The sequence below is a fragment of the Perissodus microlepis genome, chromosome 15 (genome assembly GCF_051167445.1).
Source record: "Perissodus microlepis isolate ML-2025 ecotype Zambia chromosome 15, ASM5116744v1, whole genome shotgun sequence".
NCBI classification, from domain to species: domain Eukaryota; kingdom Metazoa; phylum Chordata; class Actinopteri; order Cichliformes; family Cichlidae; genus Perissodus; species Perissodus microlepis.
In genome coordinates this window covers 32,320,983-32,340,706 of record NC_140475.1, presented here as the reverse complement: position 1 = coordinate 32,340,706, position 19,724 = coordinate 32,320,983, and the positions used below count along the sequence as shown (strand labels likewise).

At 42.8% G+C, this 19,724-nt stretch overlaps 4 protein-coding genes across 4 annotated transcripts in view; 1 reads left to right on the top strand and 3 right to left on the bottom strand.

The window, feature by feature from the left end:
* Positions 1-19,724, top strand: part of ctdspl3 (CTD (carboxy-terminal domain, RNA polymerase II, polypeptide A) small phosphatase like 3) — a 94,101-nt gene that overhangs the window by 56,943 nt on the left and 17,434 nt on the right. The gene's annotated exons all lie outside the window — the stretch shown is intronic.
* On the bottom strand, positions 5,655-8,658 carry LOC146372473 (uncharacterized). Its single transcript, XM_084953891.1, has one exon. It carries the CDS (start codon positions 8,072-8,074, stop codon positions 5,759-5,761), a length of 2,316 nt encoding a protein of 771 aa, XP_084810017.1. The 5' UTR covers positions 8,075-8,658; the 3' UTR covers positions 5,655-5,758.
* On the bottom strand, positions 10,824-14,041 carry LOC146372472 (uncharacterized). Its single transcript, XM_084953888.1, has one exon. The coding sequence runs from the start codon at positions 13,455-13,457 to the stop codon at positions 11,142-11,144; it is 2,316 nt and encodes a 771-aa protein (XP_084810014.1). The 5' UTR covers positions 13,458-14,041; the 3' UTR covers positions 10,824-11,141.
* On the bottom strand, positions 16,208-18,237 carry LOC146372471 (homeodomain-interacting protein kinase 2-like). The gene has a single exon (XM_084953898.1). The coding sequence runs from the start codon at positions 17,651-17,653 to the stop codon at positions 16,526-16,528; it is 1,128 nt and encodes a 375-aa protein (XP_084810024.1). The 5' UTR covers positions 17,654-18,237; the 3' UTR covers positions 16,208-16,525.

Genomic DNA, 19,724 nt, shown 5'->3' with positions numbered 1-19,724 from the left:
TGCTGCTGTGTGCACAGTGTTTGCTCTACAGCCATCATTTTACCCTCACGTAGCCATCGTTGTTGTCTTTCCAACAGCATGTCTTTCAAAGCTCAGAGATGTAAACGTTTTTAAACTGTGTGGATCCAAGTGGAGGGATAATCCTCTAACCGACCCATAGAAATACATTATATTTTCAGACAGGAGTTTGTCTCAACAGCAGGAAAGACCCCACTTTTTAAATTGCTCCTGCGGCCAAAGTTTTGACAGCAGGAACATGAAGAACACACTGTTGTATAGAACAGGTCCTCGGGATCGTCACCGTTTGAAAATGATTTTGATGGGAGTTAGGGTCTTGGATTTAGAAGCAGTTGTTCAACAGGTGCACCGAGGCAGATTTGACAGGGTTTTGCCACAGAGTAATAGTATGTCAGTAGTTAGTCCTGGACAACTAGATCAAGCATTCCGATTGGCCCATGAAATTCAGGCTTCTGTTTGATTGGTGCATTTGTTTTCAGCAGCCAGGTGGTTCAGATCTGGGCTTTTGGAGTCAGTTGATGACTTTTAGAATCATCTTTTCTGACTGGATCATTAAAACTTAAAGCATTGATCTTTCTGCAGTGGATTCTCCCACATTTCAGTGATATGGTGAATAAAAGAATATTGTAAAGTCAAAATACACAACGTCGTAGTCTCACTTCAAGCACTTTATTCCTTACGTCATGTTTTTCCGCTCACCCACAATAAGAACAACCCACCGCAGGCAACAGTACTCTCGCGATGTAACAGAAAATAACAAGTTAACAATCTCCCTCTTTCTTTTTTAAAACACACACAAATAACAATTAAAAAATTGTTATTTGTGTGTTGTAATCTTTATAAAAAACCTAAAAAAAAAACCCCACCTCTTAATCTTTGGTATATGGCGAGGCGCTGTGGACACCCAAGTTTGTGATTGTGTAGAATTTTCAAATCAATACCATGGTTGCATCTGCTGAAAATCTCTGTGAAGCTTAAATCTCAGTGACCTTGACTTCAAGGTCAGAGGCCAACTTTTTTGAAAATCAGAGGAGTTTCACATTTATAACACAGGTATGTCTACTAGGAGGCTGAAGGGTAGCACTATATATTTATAAACAATCAAAAAAAAACAATTATTAGGCAATTTATTTATTTCCAATTTGTATTGAATTTATTTCTGTTAACATGGTGTTTTTGGTCCGATTGAAGGACTGATGTGATGGTAAGGTGTCCGCTGCTCCGCTTTGAATATTGGTAGGCTTTTTTTTTTTTTAATTTTCACAAGAATTGCTAGTTCCCCTAGAGTTTTGGCCACCCCAACAATCAGACGATTCCCTATGAGCAAGCATTTAGCAACAGTGGGAAGGAAAAACTCCCTCTAAAAGGAAGAAACCTTCGACAGAACCAGGCTCAGGAAGGGACAGCCATCTGCCGCGACTGGTTGGGGTGGGGGGAGTGAAAATTAAAAAAAAAAAAAAAAGCCAAAGTGATCATTATTGGAGCAGCTTAATGAATTTTTCCAGTGCTGTTAATATCCTTTTCCAACCCCAGTTTGTGTTTTTGTCACTTTTGCCCAAGGTGGAGGAAGCCATGCTGTAGATTGATTCTGTATGGTCTTTCAATGTCAATACAAGGGAACCTCTTAGAGAGGCCAGGGTTGAAAAAGGGATGCCGGAGAACCTCCGAGGGTGTTATCCGCTGGTGTGCATCCAAGGCCAACATCCCTTTAATTAAGCCGACAAATAAACGTTGGCCATTTTCAGGTCCTCGTCTAAACACCATGACTTGTTCGAGGTCATCAAGACGCGTAAGTTTTATGTATCGAGTCTCCAGGGACTCATATCCTGTCTCGCACTGAAATTGTTGGTCAGTCTTAAATGTCCAGCGCTGTTGGTTGTAGTTGTCTTCAATGAAATAGTCTTCAGTGTACACGCCAGAGTCCAGAACATGATCTGGTGGCTGTCCTTGAGTCTCTATGATGAATTTCAAAACATCATATTCTCCATTTCCAGGGTAGAGTGGCACCCCTGTACCAAGTTCCACAGCTACCAGCCCCAAAGACCACATGTCAGCTGCTTCATTATAAGGAAGGCCAAGCATAACCTCAGGTGCGCTATAACCAACCGTCCCCACACAATCACTAGGATTCACTGCAGACACAGGACATGCGAGGCCAAAGTCTATAAGTCTGACTTTGACTGGAGACTCATGGCGGTTAACAACCATGATGTTTCCAGGTTTGAGGTCAGCGTGCACTATTCCCACAGAACCTAGGTGTGACAGGGCATTTGTGAGTTGATGTAAAATTGGCCTGACTTCGCTTATGGGGAGACCCTGGGTTTTCCGGTCCCGTATGTAGTCCCACAGGCATTGATCAAGGAGTTCAAAGTTTAAGCAGACCCACTCTCCGTCGTGGAAAAAGCCGTTCCATTTAACTATGTTGGCGGCATCTGGATCCAACCTTCTCAGCTGCTCCAGGATGAAAAGTTCCAGTTTTGCCTGTTGCAGAATATCAGGACGGTTCCTGTTGACTTTAATAGCCACAGCACGGTTGGTTTTGGTATCGCGGCATTTGGCTACAATACCAAAGCCCCCTTCTCCAAGGAAAGCCTCTACCTTGTAGTGGTTTCCTAAAATGCTCCCTTTAACTATTTCAAGCTCATCTGAGCTGAAGGATGGGTTAGCTGACATGGTGGAATGTGTCGGCTTGATCGGTGAATTGCTGAGAAACGTGAAATTCTCTCAAAACTTTCCAAAAGGTTTTTGGTTGCTGTCAGGTCTACGTCCGTTAAGCACTAAAGTTTAACAGAGCAAAGCCCCTATTTGTGGGTTCTGCCTCTCAGCAAGATTATGACATAACAAAGGATCAAAGGCATTCTATTCTGGATCAAAGGCATTCTATTTTTTTCAGTTGAAACACTGAAAAAAAATAGTGTTTCAACAGGGCAGGCTGGCGCCCTATGGGACGCAGAGGTGATAGGGTAAGGATGCAGTGGATAAGATCCAGGATAAGATTTGCTTATCGGTCAGCTCATCAGTGAGCAGCCGCAGAATCACAGGTGCAGCTTGGCAGGAGATGGACTCAGGGTGAAGACACAAAATCAACAATGACAACACTGTTATTCTTTATTAGTGTGAATTAGGGCTGCCACAAACGATTATTTTGATAGTCGACTAGTCACCGATTATTTTTGCGATTAGTCGACTAATCAGATCATCATCCATTGGACGTACAGCTTATTGCACCAGCAGCATCTGCTCTTATATAACTATCATTAGCTTAGAGCTTTAAGTGTTTAAGGTATGTGCTAACTAAAAATAAAGGCAAGATGATAGTTTATTAAATTTTAATGGAATTTGCAGATTGTTTCGGTGAAGTTTAATAAACTCCTTGCTATCTAAAATATAACAGGACACTGGAGTATATTCTCGAGCATCTGGCACTTCTGATAATCAGCTGTCTGCTTGACGTTTATTCAGCTGTGTAAAAACTATAACTTTAATCTCAGCCAAACCGATTTACTCAGGAACAAATAAAATACTAAAAAAAAAGCCAAACAATAACATTTTTAAGTTATCTAAGTGACTTATATATCATGTTTAACCTGAGTAGCGAAAGACGGTGGTGGGTTTGAAAACGATTTGCCGGGAGTCCGGTGCTCTCACGGGCTCTAGTGAGCCTTGCCCCCGGCTAGCTATCGAGCTGGTGGGTAACAGACGTCTCCGAAAACGTCGGAGCGCTTTTGAAAATATGTGGTGTCTTGATAAACTGAGCAGATATTTGAAGTTTACGCAGCTACATTCTCGCCTGAAAATATGTTAAACGTTTATTTTGTGACCCAGAAAGAATAATAAGAGTAATATTAAAACTAACTAGCTGCTGCCATTGTTGGAAACTGAGCTGGGCTGCGCTATGAATTCTGCGACAGAGCTACTTCTTCTTCGGGGTTTAACGGCAGCTGGCATCCTTGTACATGCAGTGCTGCCATCTTCTGTTTCAGTCCGTTATTACACTCTTAAATCCTACTACTTATTCCTGCATCTTTTGGGATCTTACAAAGCTTCAAACGACGCGTCGACTATTAAATCAGTCGTCGACGATTTTGATAGTCGACGTAATCGTGACTAGTCGACTAATCGTGGCAGCCCTAGTGTGAATGCTGGTAAGCGTGTGTGTGTGTGTGTGTGTGTTTCAACTGCTGCTGTGTGCACAGTGTTTGCTCTACAGCCATCATTTTACCCTCACGTAGCCATCGTTGTTGTCTTTCCAACAGCATGTCTTTCAAAGCTCAGAGATGTAAACGTTTTTAAACTGTGTGGATCCAAGTGGAGGGATAATCCTCTAACCGACCCATAGAAATACATTATATTTTCAGACAGGAGTTTGTCTCAACAGCAGGAAAGACCCCACTTTTTAAATTGCTCCTGCGGCCAAAGTTTTGACAGCAGGAACATGAAGAACACACTGTTGTATAGAACAGGTCCTCGGGATCGTCACCGTTTGAAAATGATTTTGATGGGAGTTAGGGTCTTGGATTTAGAAGCAGTTGTTCAACAGGTGCACCGAGGCAGATTTGACAGGGTTTTGCCACAGAGTAATAGTATGTCAGTAGTTAGTCCTGGACAACTAGATCAAGCATTCCGATTGGCCCATGAAATTCAGGCTTCTGTTTGATTGGTGCATTTGTTTTCAGCAGCCAGGTGGTTCAGATCTGGGCTTTTGGAGTCAGTTGATGACTTTTAGAATCATCTTTTCTGACTGGATCATTAAAACTTAAAGCATTGATCTTTCTGCAGTGGATTCTCCCACATTTCAGTGATATGGTGAATAAAAGAATATTGTAAAGTCAAAATACACAACGTCGTAGTCTCACTTCAAGCACTTTATTCCTTACGTCATGTTTTTCCGCTCACCCACAATAAGAACAACCCACCGCAGGCAACAGTACTCTCGCGATGTAACAGAAAATAACAAGTTAACAATCTCCCTCTTTCTTTTTTAAAACACACACAAATAACAATTTAAAAATTGTTATTTGTGTGTTGTAATCTTTATAAAAAACCTAAAAAAAAAACCCCACCTCTTAATCTTTGGTATATGGCGAGGCGCTGTGGACACCCAAGTTTGTGATTGTGTAGAATTTTCAAATCAATACCATGGTTGCATCTGCTGAAAATCTCTGTGAAGCTTAAATCTCAGTGACCTTGACTTCAAGGTCAGAGGCCAACTTTTTTGAAAATCAGAGGAGTTTCACATTTATAACACAGGTATGTCTACTAGGAGGCTGAAGGGTAGCACTATATATTTATAAACAATCAAAAAAAAACAATTATTAGGCAATTTATTTATTTCCAATTTGTATTGAATTTATTTCTGTTAACATGGTGTTTTTGGTCCGATTGAAGGACTGATGTGATGGTAAGGTGTCCGCTGCTCCGCTTTGAATATTGGTAGGCTTTTTTTTTTTTAATTTTCACAAGAATTGCTAGTTCCCCTAGAGTTTTGGCCACCCCAACAATCAGACGATTCCCTATGAGCAAGCATTTAGCAACAGTGGGAAGGAAAAACTCCCTCTAAAAGGAAGAAACCTTCGACAGAACCAGGCTCAGGAAGGGACAGCCATCTGCCGCGACTGGTTGGGGTGGGGGGAGTGAAAATTTAAAAAAAAAAAAAAGCCAAAGTGATCATTATTGGAGCAGCTTAATGAATTTTTCCAGTGCTGTTAATATCCTTTTCCAACCCCAGTTTGTGTTTTTGTCACTTTTGCCCAAGGTGGAGGAAGCCATGCTGTAGATTGATTCTGTATGGTCTTTCAATGTCAATACAAGGGAACCTCTTAGAGAGGCCAGGGTTGAAAAAGGGATGCCGGAGAACCTCCGAGGGTGTTATCCGCTGGTGTGCATCCAAGGCCAACATCCCTTTAATTAAGCCGACAAATAAACGTTGGCCATTTTCAGGTCCTCGTCTAAACACCATTGCTTGTTCGAGGTCATCAAGACGCGTAAGTTTTATGTATCGAGTCTCCAGGGACTCATATCCTGTCTCGCACTGAAATTGTTGGTCAGTCTTAAATGTCCAGCGCTGTTGGTTGTAGTTGTCTTCAATGAAATAGTCTTCAGTGTACACGCCAGAGTCCAGAACATGATCTGGTGGCTGTCCTTGAGTCTCTATGATGAATTTCAAAACATCATATTCTCCATTTCCAGGGTAGAGTGGCACCCCTGTACCAAGTTCCACAGCTACCAGCCCCAAAGACCACATGTCAGCTGCTTCATTATAAGGAAGGCCAAGCATAACCTCAGGTGCGCTATAACCAACCGTCCCCACACAATCACTAGGATTCACTGCAGACACAGGACATGCGAGGCCAAAGTCTATAAGTCTGACTTTGACTGGAGACTCATGGCGGTTAACAACCATGATGTTTCCAGGTTTGAGGTCAGCGTGCACTATTCCCACAGAACCTAGGTGTGACAGGGCATTTGTGAGTTGATGTAAAATTGGCCTGACTTCGCTTATGGGGAGACCCTGGGTTTTCCGGTCCCGTATGTAGTCCCACAGGCATTGATCAAGGAGTTCAAAGTTTAAGCAGACCCGCTCTCCGTCGTGGAAAAAGCCGTTCCATTTAACTATGTTGGCGGCATCTGGATCCAACCTTCTCAGCTGCTCCAGGATGAAAAGTTCCAGTTTTGCCTGTTGCAGAATATCAGGACGGTTCCTGTTGACTTTAATAGCCACAGCACGGTTGGTTTTGGTATCGCGACATTTGGCTACAATACCAAAGCCCCCTTCTCCGAGGAAAGCCTCTACCTTGTAGCGGTTTCCCAAAATGTTCCCTTCCACTATTTCAAGCTCACCTGAGTTGAAGGATGAGCTGGCTGACGCGTGGACGCATACTTGCTGAGAAAATTCAACCGAGTTTTGGAAACTGCAGTTGATTTTCTGTGATCTCTTGCTTTCCAAGTTTGAAGGGTGCTGAAAGACCACAGGGTTTTGTGGTCTTTCAACACTCATGTTAGTGCAAGGGGAACTCTTACGGTTGAAAAAGGGATGCCGGAGAACCTCCGAGGGTGTTATCCGTTGGTTTGCATCCAAGGCCAACATCCCTTTAATTAAGCCGACAAATAAACGTTGGCCATTTTCAGGTCCTCGTCCAAACACCATGACTTGTTCGAGGTCATCAAGACGCGTAAGTTTTATGTATCGAGTCTCCAGGGACTCATATCCTGTCTCGCACTGAAATTGTTTGTCAGTCTTAAATGTCCAGCGCTGTTGGTTGTAGTTGTCTTCAATGAAATAGTCTTCAGTGTACACGCCAGAGTCCAGAACATGATCTGGTGGCTGTCCCTGGGTCTGTATGATGAATTTCAAAACATCATAATAATTTCTCCCAGGGTAGAGTGGCACCCCTGTACCAAGTTCCACAGCTACCAGCCCCAGAGACCACATGTCAGCTGCTTCATTATAAGGAAGGCCAAGCATAACCTCAGGTGCACTATAACCAACCGTCCCCACACGGTCACCAGGCATTACTGCAGACGCAGGACATGCGAGGCCAAAGTCTATAAGTTTGACTTTGATGGGAGACTCATGGCGGTTAACAACCATGATGTTTCTAGATTTGAGGTCAGCGTGCACTATTCCCACAGAGCCCAGGTGTGACAGGGCATTTGTGAGTTGATGTAAAATTGGCCTGACTTCGCTTATGGGGAGACCCTGGTTCTTCCGGTCCCGTATGTAGTCCCACAGGCACTGATCAAGGATTTCAAAGTTTAAGCAGACCCGCTCTCCGTCATGGAAAAAGCCATTCCATTTAACAATGTTGGCGGCATCTGGATCCAACCTTCTCAGCTGCTCCAGGATGAAAATTTCCAGTTTTGCCTGTTGCAGAGTATCAGGGTGGTTCCTGTTGACTTTAATAGCCACAGCACGGTTGGTTTTGGTATCGCGGCATTTGGCTACAATACCAAAGCCCCCTTCTCCAAGGAAAGCCTCTACCTTGTAGTGGTTTCCTAAAATGCTCCCTTTAACTATTTCAAGCTCATCTGAGCTGAAGGATGGGTTAGCTGACATGGTGGAATGTGTCGGCTTGATCGGTGAATTGCTGAGAAACGTGAAATTCTCTCAAAACTTTCCAAAAGGTTTTTGGTTGCTGTCAGGTCTACGTCCGTTAAGCACTAAAGTTTAACAGAGCAAAGCCCCTATTTGTGGGTTCTGCCTCTCAGCAAGATTATGACATAACAAAGGATCAAAGGCATTCTATTCTGGATCAAAGGCATTCTATTTTTTTCAGTTGAAACACTGAAAAAAAATAGTGTTTCAACAGGGCAGGCTGGCGCCCTATGGGACGCAGAGGTGATAGGGTAAGGATGCAGTGGATAAGATCCAGGATAAGATTTGCTTATCGGTCAGCTCATCAGTGAGCAGCCGCAGAATCACAGGTGCAGCTTGGCAGGAGATGGACTCAGGGTGAAGACACAAAATCAACAATGACAACACTGTTATTCTTTATTAGTGTGAATTAGGGCTGCCACAAACGATTATTTTGATAGTCGACTAGTCACCGATTATTTTTGCGATTAGTCGACTAATCAGATCATCATCCATTGGACGTACAGCTTATTGCACCAGCAGCATCTGCTCTTATATAACTATCATTAGCTTAGAGCTTTAAGTGTTTAAGGTATGTGCTAACTAAAAATAAAGGCAAGATGATAGTTTATTAAATTTTAATGAAATTTGCAGATTGTTTCGGTGAAGTTTAATAAACTCCTTGCTATCTAAAATATAACAGGACACTGGAGTATATTCTCGAGCATCTGGCACTTCTGATAATCAGCTGTCTGCTTGACGTTTATTCAGCTGTGTAAAAACTATAACTTTAATCTCAGCCAAACCGATTTACTCAGGAACAAATAAAATACTAAAAAAAAAGCCAAACAATAACATTTTTAAGTTATCTAAGTGACTTATATATCATGTTTAACCTGAGTAGCGAAAGACGGTGGTGGGTTTGAAAACGATTTGCCGGGAGTCCGGTGCTCTCACGGGCTCTAGTGAGCCTTGCCCCCGGCTAGCTATCGAGCTGGTGGGTAACAGACGTCTCCGAAAACGTCGGAGCGCTTTTGAAAATATGTGGTGTCTTGATAAACTGAGCAGATATTTGAAGTTTACGCAGCTACATTCTCGCCTGAAAATATGTTAAACGTTTATTTTGTGACCCAGAAAGAATAATAAGAGTAATATTAAAACTAACTAGCTGCTGCCATTGTTGGAAACTGAGCTGGGCTGCGCTATGAATTCTGCGACAGAGCTACTTCTTCTTCGGGGTTTAACGGCAGCTGGCATCCTTGTACATGCAGTGCTGCCATCTTCTGTTTCAGTCCGTTATTACACTCTTAAATCCTACTACTTATTCCTGCATCTTTTGGGATCTTACAAAGCTTCAAACGACGCGTCGACTATTAAATCAGTCGTCGACGATTTTGATAGTCGACGTAATCGTGACTAGTCGACTAATCGTGGCAGCCCTAGTGTGAATGCTGGTAAGCGTGTGTGTGTGTGTGTGTGTGTTTCAACTGCTGCTGTGTGCACAGTGTTTGCTCTACAGCCATCATTTTACCCTCACGTAGCCATCGTTGTTGTCTTTCCAACAGCATGTCTTTCAAAGCTCAGAGATGTAAACGTTTTTAAACTGTGTGGATCCAAGTGGAGGGATAATCCTCTAACCGACCCATAGAAATACATTATATTTTCAGACAGGAGTTTGTCTCAACAGCAGGAAAGACCCCACTTTTTAAATTGCTCCTGCGGCCAAAGTTTTGACAGCAGGAACATGAAGAACACACTGTTGTATAGAACAGGTCCTCGGGATCGTCACCGTTTGAAAATGATTTTGATGGGAGTTAGGGTCTTGGATTTAGAAGCAGTTGTTCAACAGGTGCACCGAGGCAGATTTGACAGGGTTTTGCCACAGAGTAATAGTATGTCAGTAGTTAGTCCTGGACAACTAGATCAAGCATTCCGATTGGCCCATGAAATTCAGGCTTCTGTTTGATTGGTGCATTTGTTTTCAGCAGCCAGGTGGTTCAGATCTGGGCTTTTGGAGTCAGTTGATGACTTTTAGAATCATCTTTTCTGACTGGATCATTAAAACTTAAAGCATTGATCTTTCTGCAGTGGATTCTCCCACATTTCAGTGATATGGTGAATAAAAGAATATTGTAAAGTCAAAATACACAACGTCGTAGTCTCACTTCAAGCACTTTATTCCTTACGTCATGTTTTTCCGCTCACCCACAATAAGAACAACCCACCGCAGGCAACAGTACTCTCGCGATGTAACAGAAAATAACAAGTTAACAATCTCCCTCTTTCTTTTTTAAAACACACACAAATAACAATTTAAAAATTGTTATTTGTGTGTTGTAATCTTTATAAAAAACCTAAAAAAAAAAACCCACCTCTTAATCTTTGGTATATGGCGAGGCGCTGTGGACACCCAAGTTTGTGATTGTGTAGAATTTTCAAATCAATACCATGGTTGCATCTGCTGAAAATCTCTGTGAAGCTTAAATCTCAGTGACCTTGACTTCAAGGTCAGAGGCCAACTTTTTTGAAAATCAGAGGAGTTTCACATTTATAACACAGGTATGTCTACTAGGAGGCTGAAGGGTAGCACTATATATTTATAAACAATCAAAAAAAAACAATTATTAGGCAATTTATTTATTTCCAATTTGTATTGAATTTATTTCTGTTAACATGGTGTTTTTGGTCCGATTGAAGGACTGATGTGATGGTAAGGTGTCCGCTGCTCCGCTTTGAATATTGGTAGGCTTTTTTTTTTTTAATTTTCACAAGAATTGCTAGTTCCCCTAGAGTTTTGGCCACCCCAACAATCAGACGATTCCCTATGAGCAAGCATTTAGCAACAGTGGGAAGGAAAAACTCCCTCTAAAAGGAAGAAACCTTCGACAGAACCAGGCTCAGGAAGGGACAGCCATCTGCCGCGACTGGTTGGGGTGGGGGGAGTGAAAATTAAAAAAAAAAAAAAAGCCAAAGTGATCATTATTGGAGCAGCTTAATGAATTTTTCCAGTGCTGTTAATATCCTTTTCCAACCCCAGTTTGTGTTTTTGTCACTTTTGCCCAAGGTGGAGGAAGCCATGCTGTAGATTGATTCTGTATGGTCTTTCAATGTCAATACAAGGGAACCTCTTAGAGAGGCCAGGGTTGAAAAAGGGATGCCGGAGAACCTCCGAGGGTGTTATCCGCTGGTGTGCATCCAAGGCCAACATCCCTTTAATTAAGCCGACAAATAAACGTTGGCCATTTTCAGGTCCTCGTCTAAACACCATTGCTTGTTCGAGGTCATCAAGACGTGTAAGTTTTATGTATCGAGTCTCCAGGGACTCATATCCTGTCTCGCACTGAAATTGTTGGTCAGTCTTAAATGTCCAGCGCTGTTGGTTGTAGTTGTCTTCAATGAAATAGTCTTCAGTGTACACGCCAGAGTCCAGAACATGATCTGGTGGCTGTCCTTGAGTCTCTATGATGAATTTCAAAACATCATATTCTCCATTTCCAGGGTAGAGTGGCACCCCTGTACCAAGTTCCACAGCTACCAGCCCCAAAGACCACATGTCAGCTGCTTCATTATAAGGAAGGCCAAGCATAACCTCAGGTGCGCTATAACCAACCGTCCCCACACAATCACTAGGATTCACTGCAGACACAGGACATGCGAGGCCAAAGTCTATAAGTCTGACTTTGACTGGAGACTCATGGCGGTTAACAACCATGATGTTTCCAGGTTTGAGGTCAGCGTGCACTATTCCCACAGAACCTAGGTGTGACAGGGCATTTGTGAGTTGATGTAAAATTGGCCTGACTTCGCTTATGGGGAGACCCTGGGTTTTCCGGTCCCGTATGTAGTCCCACAGGCATTGATCAAGGAGTTCAAAGTTTAAGCAGACCCGCTCTCCGTCGTGGAAAAAGCCGTTCCATTTAACTATGTTGGCGGCATCTGGATCCAACCTTCTCAGCTGCTCCAGGATGAAAAGTTCCAGTTTTGCCTGTTGCAGAATATCAGGACGGTTCCTGTTGACTTTAATAGCCACAGCACGGTTGGTTTTGGTATCGCGACATTTGGCTACAATACCAAAGCCCCCTTCTCCGAGGAAAGCCTCTACCTTGTAGCGGTTTCCCAAAATGTTCCCTTCCACTATTTCAAGCTCACCTGAGTTGAAGGATGAGCTGGCTGACGCGTGGACGCATACTTGCTGAGAAAATTCAACCGAGTTTTGGAAACTGCAGTTGATTTTCTGTGATCTCTTGCTTTCCAAGTTTGAAGGGTGCTGAAAGACCACAGGGTTTTGTGGTCTTTCAACACTCATGTTAGTGCAAGGGGAACTCTTACGGTTGAAAAAGGGATGCCGGAGAACCTCCGAGGGTGTTATCCGTTGGTTTGCATCCAAGGCCAACATCCCTTTAATTAAGCCGACAAATAAACGTTGGCCATTTTCAGGTCCTCGTCCAAACACCATGACTTGTTCGAGGTCATCAAGACGCGTAAGTTTTATGTATCGAGTCTCCAGGGACTCATATCCTGTCTCGCACTGAAATTGTTTGTCAGTCTTAAATGTCCAGCGCTGTTGGTTGTAGTTGTCTTCAATGAAATAGTCTTCAGTGTACACGCCAGAGTCCAGAACATGATCTGGTGGCTGTCCCTGGGTCTGTATGATGAATTTCAAAACATCATAATAATTTCTCCCAGGGTAGAGTGGCACCCCTGTACCAAGTTCCACAGCTACCAGCCCCAGAGACCACATGTCAGCTGCTTCATTATAAGGAAGGCCAAGCATAACCTCAGGTGCACTATAACCAACCGTCCCCACACGGTCACCAGGCATTACTGCAGACGCAGGACATGCGAGGCCAAAGTCTATAAGTTTGACTTTGATGGGAGACTCATGGCGGTTAACAACCATGATGTTTCTAGATTTGAGGTCAGCGTGCACTATTCCCACAGAGCCCAGGTGTGACAGGGCATTTGTGAGTTGATGTAAAATTGGCCTGACTTCGCTTATGGGGAGACCCTGGTTCTTCCGGTCCCGTATGTAGTCCCACAGGCACTGATCAAGGATTTCAAAGTTTAAGCAGACCCGCTCTCCGTCATGGAAAAAGCCATTCCATTTAACAATGTTGGCGGCATCTGGATCCAACCTTCTCAGCTGCTCCAGGATGAAAATTTCCAGTTTTGCCTGTTGCAGAGTATCAGGGTGGTTCCTGTTGACTTTAATAGCCACAGCACGGTTGGTTTTGGTATCGCGGCATTTGGCTACAATACCAAAGCCCCCTTCTCCAAGGAAAGCCTCTACCTTGTAGTGGTTTCCTAAAATGCTCCCTTTAACTATTTCAAGCTCATCTGAGCTGAAGGATGGGTTAGCTGACATGGTGGAATGTGTCGGCTTGATCGGTGAATTGCTGAGAAACGTGAAATTCTCTCAAAACTTTCCAAAAGGTTTTTGGTTGCTGTCAGGTCTACGTCCGTTAAGCACTAAAGTTTAACAGAGCAAAGCCCCTATTTGTGGGTTCTGCCTCTCAGCAAGATTATGACATAACAAAGGATCAAAGGCATTCTATTCTGGATCAAAGGCATTCTATTTTTTTCAGTTGAAACACTGAAAAAAAATAGTGTTTCAACAGGGCAGGCTGGCGCCCTATGGGACGCAGAGGTGATAGGGTAAGGATGCAGTGGATAAGATCCAGGATAAGATTTGCTTATCGGTCAGCTCATCAGTGAGCAGCCGCAGAATCACAGGTGCAGCTTGGCAGGAGATGGACTCAGGGTGAAGACACAAAATCAACAATGACAACACTGTTATTCTTTATTAGTGTGAATTAGGGCTGCCACAAACGATTATTTTGATAGTCGACTAGTCACCGATTATTTTTGCGATTAGTCGACTAATCAGATCATCATCCATTGGACGTACAGCTTATTGCACCAGCAGCATCTGCTCTTATATAACTATCATTAGCTTAGAGCTTTAAGTGTTTAAGGTATGTGCTAACTAAAAATAAAGGCAAGATGATAGTTTATTAAATTTTAATGAAATTTGCAGATTGTTTCGGTGAAGTTTAATAAACTCCTTGCTATCTAAAATATAACAGGACACTGGAGTATATTCTCGAGCATCTGGCACTTCTGATAATCAGCTGTCTGCTTGACGTTTATTCAGCTGTGTAAAAACTATAACTTTAATCTCAGCCAAACCGATTTACTCAGGAACAAATAAAATACTAAAAAAAAAGCCAAACAATAACATTTTTAAGTTATCTAAGTGACTTATATATCATGTTTAACCTGAGTAGCGAAAGACGGTGGTGGGTTTGAAAACGATTTGCCGGGAGTCCGGTGCTCTCACGGGCTCTAGTGAGCCTTGCCCCCGGCTAGCTATCGAGCTGGTGGGTAACAGACGTCTCCGAAAACGTCGGAGCGCTTTTGAAAATATGTGGTGTCTTGATAAACTGAGCAGATATTTGAAGTTTACGCAGCTACATTCTCGCCTGAAAATATGTTAAACGTTTATTTTGTGACCCAGAAAGAATAATAAGAGTAATATTAAAACTAACTAGCTGCTGCCATTGTTGGAAACTGAGCTGGGCTGCGCTATGAATTCTGCGACAGAGCTACTTCTTCTTCGGGGTTTAACGGCAGCTGGCATCCTTGTACATGCAGTGCTGCCATCTTCTGTTTCAGTCCGTTATTACACTCTTAAATCCTACTACTTATTCCTGCATCTTTTGGGATCTTACAAAGCTTCAAACGACGCGTCGACTATTAAATCAGTCGTCGACGATTTTGATAGTCGACGTAATCGTGACTAGTCGACTAATCGTGGCAGCCCTAGTGTGAATGCTGGTAAGCGTGTGTGTGTGTGTGTGTGTGTTTCAACTGCTGCTGTGTGCACAGTGTTTGCTCTACAGCCATCATTTTACCCTCACGTAGCCATCGTTGTTGTCTTTCCAACAGCATGTCTTTCAAAGCTCAGAGATGTAAACGTTTTTAAACTGTGTGGATCCAAGTGGAGGGATAATCCTCTAACCGACCCATAGAAATACATTATATTTTCAGACAGGAGTTTGTCTCAACAGCAGGAAAGACCCCACTTTTTAAATTGCTCCTGCGGCCAAAGTTTTGACAGCAGGAACATGAAGAACACACTGTTGTATAGAACAGGTCCTCGGGATCGTCACCGTTTGAAAATGATTTTGATGGGAGTTAGGGTCTTGGATTTAGAAGCAGTTGTTCAACAGGTGCACCGAGGCAGATTTGACAGGGTTTTGCCACAGAGTAATAGTATGTCAGTAGTTAGTCCTGGACAACTAGATCAAGCATTCCGATTGGCCCATGAAATTCAGGCTTCTGTTTGATTGGTGCATTTGTTTTCAGCAGCCAGGTGGTTCAGATCTGGGCTTTTGGAGTCAGTTGATGACTTTTAGAATCATCTTTTCTGACTGGATCATTAAAACTTAAAGCATTGATCTTTCTGCAGTGGATTCTCCCACATTTCAGTGATATGGTGAATAAAAGAATATTGTAAAGTCAAAATACACAACGTCGTAGTCTCACTTCAAGCACTTTATTCCTTACGTCATGTTTTTCCGCTCACCCACAATAAGAACAACCCACCGCAGGCAACAGTACTCTCGCGATGTAACAGAAAATAACAAGTTAACAATCTCCCTCTTTCTTTTTTAAAACACACACAAATAACAATTTAAAAATTGTTATTTGTGTGTTGTAATCTTTATAAAAAACCTAAAAAAAAAAAACCCACCTCTTAATCTTTGGTATATGGCGAGGCGCTGTGGACACCCAAGTTTGTGATTGTGTAGAATTTTCAAATCAATACCATGGTTGCATCTGCTGAAAATCTCTGTGAAGCTTAAATCTCAGTGACCTTGACTTCAAGGTCAGAGGCCAACTTTTTTGAAAATCAGAGGAGTTTCACATTTATAACACAGGTATGTCTACTAGGAGGCTGAAGGGTAGCACTATATATTTATAAACAATCAAAAAAAAACAATTATTAGGCAATTTATTTATTTCCAATTTGTATTGAATTTATTTCTGTTAACATGGTGTTTTTGGTCCGATTGAAGGACTGATGTGATGGTAAGGTGTCCGCTGCTCCGCTTTGAATATTGGTAGGCTTTTTTTTTTTTAATTTTCACAAGAATTGCTAGTTCCCCTAGAGTTTTGGCCACCCCAACAATCAGACGATTCCCTATGAGCAAGCATTTAGCAACAGTGGGAAGGAAAAACTCCCTCTAAAAGGAAGAAACCTTCGACAGAACCAGGCTCAGGAAGGGACAGCCATCTGCCGCGACTGGTTGGGGTGGGGGGAGTGAAAATTAAAAAAAAAAAAAAAGCCAAAGTGATCATTATTGGAGCAGCTTAATGAATTTTTCCAGTGCTGTTAATATCCTTTTCCAACCCCAGTTTGTGTTTTTGTCACTTTTGCCCAAGGTGGAGGAAGCCATGCTGTAGATTGATTCTGTATGGTCTTTCAATGTCAATACAAGGGAACCTCTTAGAGAGGCCAGGGTTGAAAAAGGGATGCCGGAGAACCTCCGAGGGTGTTATCCGCTGGTGTGCATCCAAGGCCAACATCCCTTTAATTAAGCCGACAAATAAACGTTGGCCATTTTCAGGTCCTCGTCTAAACACCATTGCTTGTTCGAGGTCATCAAGACGCGCAAGTTTTATGTATCGAGTCTCCAGGGACTCATATCCTGTCTCGCACTGAAATTGTTGGTCAGTCTTAAATGTCCAGCGCTGTTGGTTGTAGTTGTCTTCAATGAAATAGTCTTCAGTGTACACGCCAGAGTCCAGAACATGATCTGGTGGCTGTCCTTGAGTCTCTATGATGAATTTCAAAACATCATATTCTCCATTTCCAGGGTAGAGTGGCACCCCTGTACCAAGTTCCACAGCTACCAGCCCCAAAGACCACATGTCAGCTGCTTCATTATAAGGAAGGCCAAGCATAACCTCAGGTGCGCTATAACCAACCGTCCCCACACAATCACTAGGATTCACTGCAGACACAGGACATGCGAGGCCAAAGTCTATAAGTCTGACTTTGACTGGAGACTCATGGCGGTTAACAACCATGATGTTTCCAGGTTTGAGGTCAGCGTGCACTATTCCCACAGAACCTAGGTGTGACAGGGCATTTGTGAGTTGATGTAAAATTGGCCTGACTTCGCTTATGGGGAGACCCTGGGTTTTCCGGTCCCGTATGTAGTCCCACAGGCATTGATCAAGGAGTTCAAAGTTTAAGCAGACCCGCTCTCCGTCGTGGAAAAAGCCGTTCCATTTAACTATGTTGGCGGCATCTGGATCCAACCTTCTCAGCTGCTCCAGGATGAAAATTTCCAGTTTTGCCTGTTGCAGAGTATCAGGGTGGTTCCTGTTGACTTTAATAGCCACAGCACGGTTGGTTTTGGTATCGCGGCATTTGGCTACAATACCAAAGCCCCCTTCTCCAAGGAAAGCCTCTACCTTGTAGTGGTTTCCTAAAATGCTCCCTTTAACTATTTCAAGCTCATCTGAGCTGAAGGATGGGTTAGCTGACATGGTGGAATGTGTCGGCTTGATCGGTGAATTGCTGAGAAACGTGAAATTCTCTCAAAACTTTCCAAAAGGTTTTTGGTTGCTGTCAGGTCTACGTCCGTTAAGCACTAAAGTTTAACAGAGCAAAGCCCCTATTTGTGGGTTCTGCCTCTCAGCAAGATTATGACATAACAAAGGATCAAAGGCATTCTATTCTGGATCAAAGGCATTCTATTTTTTTCAGTTGAAACACTGAAAAAAAATAGTGTTTCAACAGGGCAGGCTGGCGCCCTATGGGACGCAGAGGTGATAGGGTAAGGATGCAGTGGATAAGATCCAGGATAAGATTTGCTTATCGGTCAGCTCATCAGTGAGCAGCCGCAGAATCACAGGTGCAGCTTGGCAGGAGATGGACTCAGGGTGAAGACACAAAATCAACAATGACAACACTGTTATTCTTTATTAGTGTGAATTAGGGCTGCCACAAACGATTATTTTGATAGTCGACTAGTCACCGATTATTTTTGCGATTAGTCGACTAATCAGATCATCATCCATTGGACGTACAGCTTATTGCACCAGCAGCATCTGCTCTTATATAACTATCATTAGCTTAGAGCTTTAAGTGTTTAAGGTATGTGCTAACTAAAAATAAAGGCAAGATGATAGTTTATTAAATTTTAATGAAATTTGCAGATTGTTTCGGTGAAGTTTAATAAACTCCTTGCTATCTAAAATATAACAGGACACTGGAGTATATTCTCGAGCATCTGGCACTTCTGATAATCAGCTGTCTGCTTGACGTTTATTCAGCTGTGTAAAAACTATAACTTTAATCTCAGCCAAACCGATTTACTCAGGAACAAATAAAATACTAAAAAAAAAGCCAAACAATAACATTTTTAAGTTATCTAAGTGACTTGTATATCATGTTTAACCTGAGTAGCGAAAGACGGTGGTGGGTTTGAAAACGATTTGCCGGGAGTCCGGTGCTCTCACGGGCTCTAGTGAGCCTTGCCCCCGGCTAGCTATCGAGCTGGTGGGTAACAGACGTCTCCGAAAACGTCGGAGCGCTTTTGAAAATATGTGGTGTCTTGATAAACTGAGCAGATATTTGAAGTTTACGCAGCTACATTCTCGCCTGAAAATATGTTAAACGTTTATTTTGTGACCCAGAAAGAATAATAAGAGTAATATTAAAACTAACTAGCTGCTGCCATTGTTGGAAACTGAGCTGGGCTGCGCTATGAATTCTGCGACAGAGCTACTTCTTCTTCGGGGTTTAACGGCAGCTGGCATCCTTGTACATGCAGTGCTGCCATCTTCTGTTTCAGTCCGTTATTACACTCTTAAATCCTACTACTTATTCCTGCATCTTTTGGGATCTTACAAAGCTTCAAACGACGCGTCGACTATTAAATCAGTCGTCGACGATTTTGATAGTCGACGTAATCGTGACTAGTCGACTAATCGTGGCAGCCCTAGTGTGAATGCTGGTAAGCGTGTGTGTGTGTGTGTTTCAACTGCTGCTGTGTGCACAGTGTTTGCTCTACAGCCATCATTTTACCCTCACGTAGCCATCGTTGTTGTCTTTCCAACAGCATGTCTTTCAAAGCTCAGAGATGTAAACGTTTTTAAACTGTGTGGATCCAAGTGGAGGGATAATCCTCTAACCGACCCATAGAAATACATTATATTTTCAGACAGGAGTTTGTCTCAACAGCAGGAAAGACCCCACTTTTTAAATTGCTCCTGCGGCCAAAGTTTTGACAGCAGGAACATGAAGAACACACTGTTGTATAGAACAGGTCCTCGGGATCGTCACCGTTTGAAAATGATTTTGATGGGAGTTAGGGTCTTGGATTTAGAAGCAGTTGTTCAACAGGTGCACCGAGGCAGATTTGACAGGGTTTTGCCACAGAGTAATAGTATGTCAGTAGTTAGTCCTGGACAACTAGATCAAGCATTCCGATTGGCCCATGAAATTCAGGCTTCTGTTTGATTGGTGCATTTGTTTTCAGCAGCCAGGTGGTTCAGATCTGGGCTTTTGGAGTCAGTTGATGACTTTTAGAATCATCTTTTCTGACTGGATCAT

Excerpts from the sequence above, each read along its gene's own strand:
- LOC146372473 (XM_084953891.1), bottom strand. The coding sequence starts at position 8,074 with ATGTCAGCTAACCCATCCTTCAGCTCAGATGAGCTTGAAATAGTTAAA.
- LOC146372472 (XM_084953888.1), bottom strand. The coding sequence starts at position 13,457 with ATGTCAGCTAACCCATCCTTCAGCTCAGATGAGCTTGAAATAGTTAAA.
- LOC146372471 (XM_084953898.1), bottom strand. The coding sequence starts at position 17,653 with ATGTCAGCTAACCCATCCTTCAGCTCAGATGAGCTTGAAATAGTTAAA.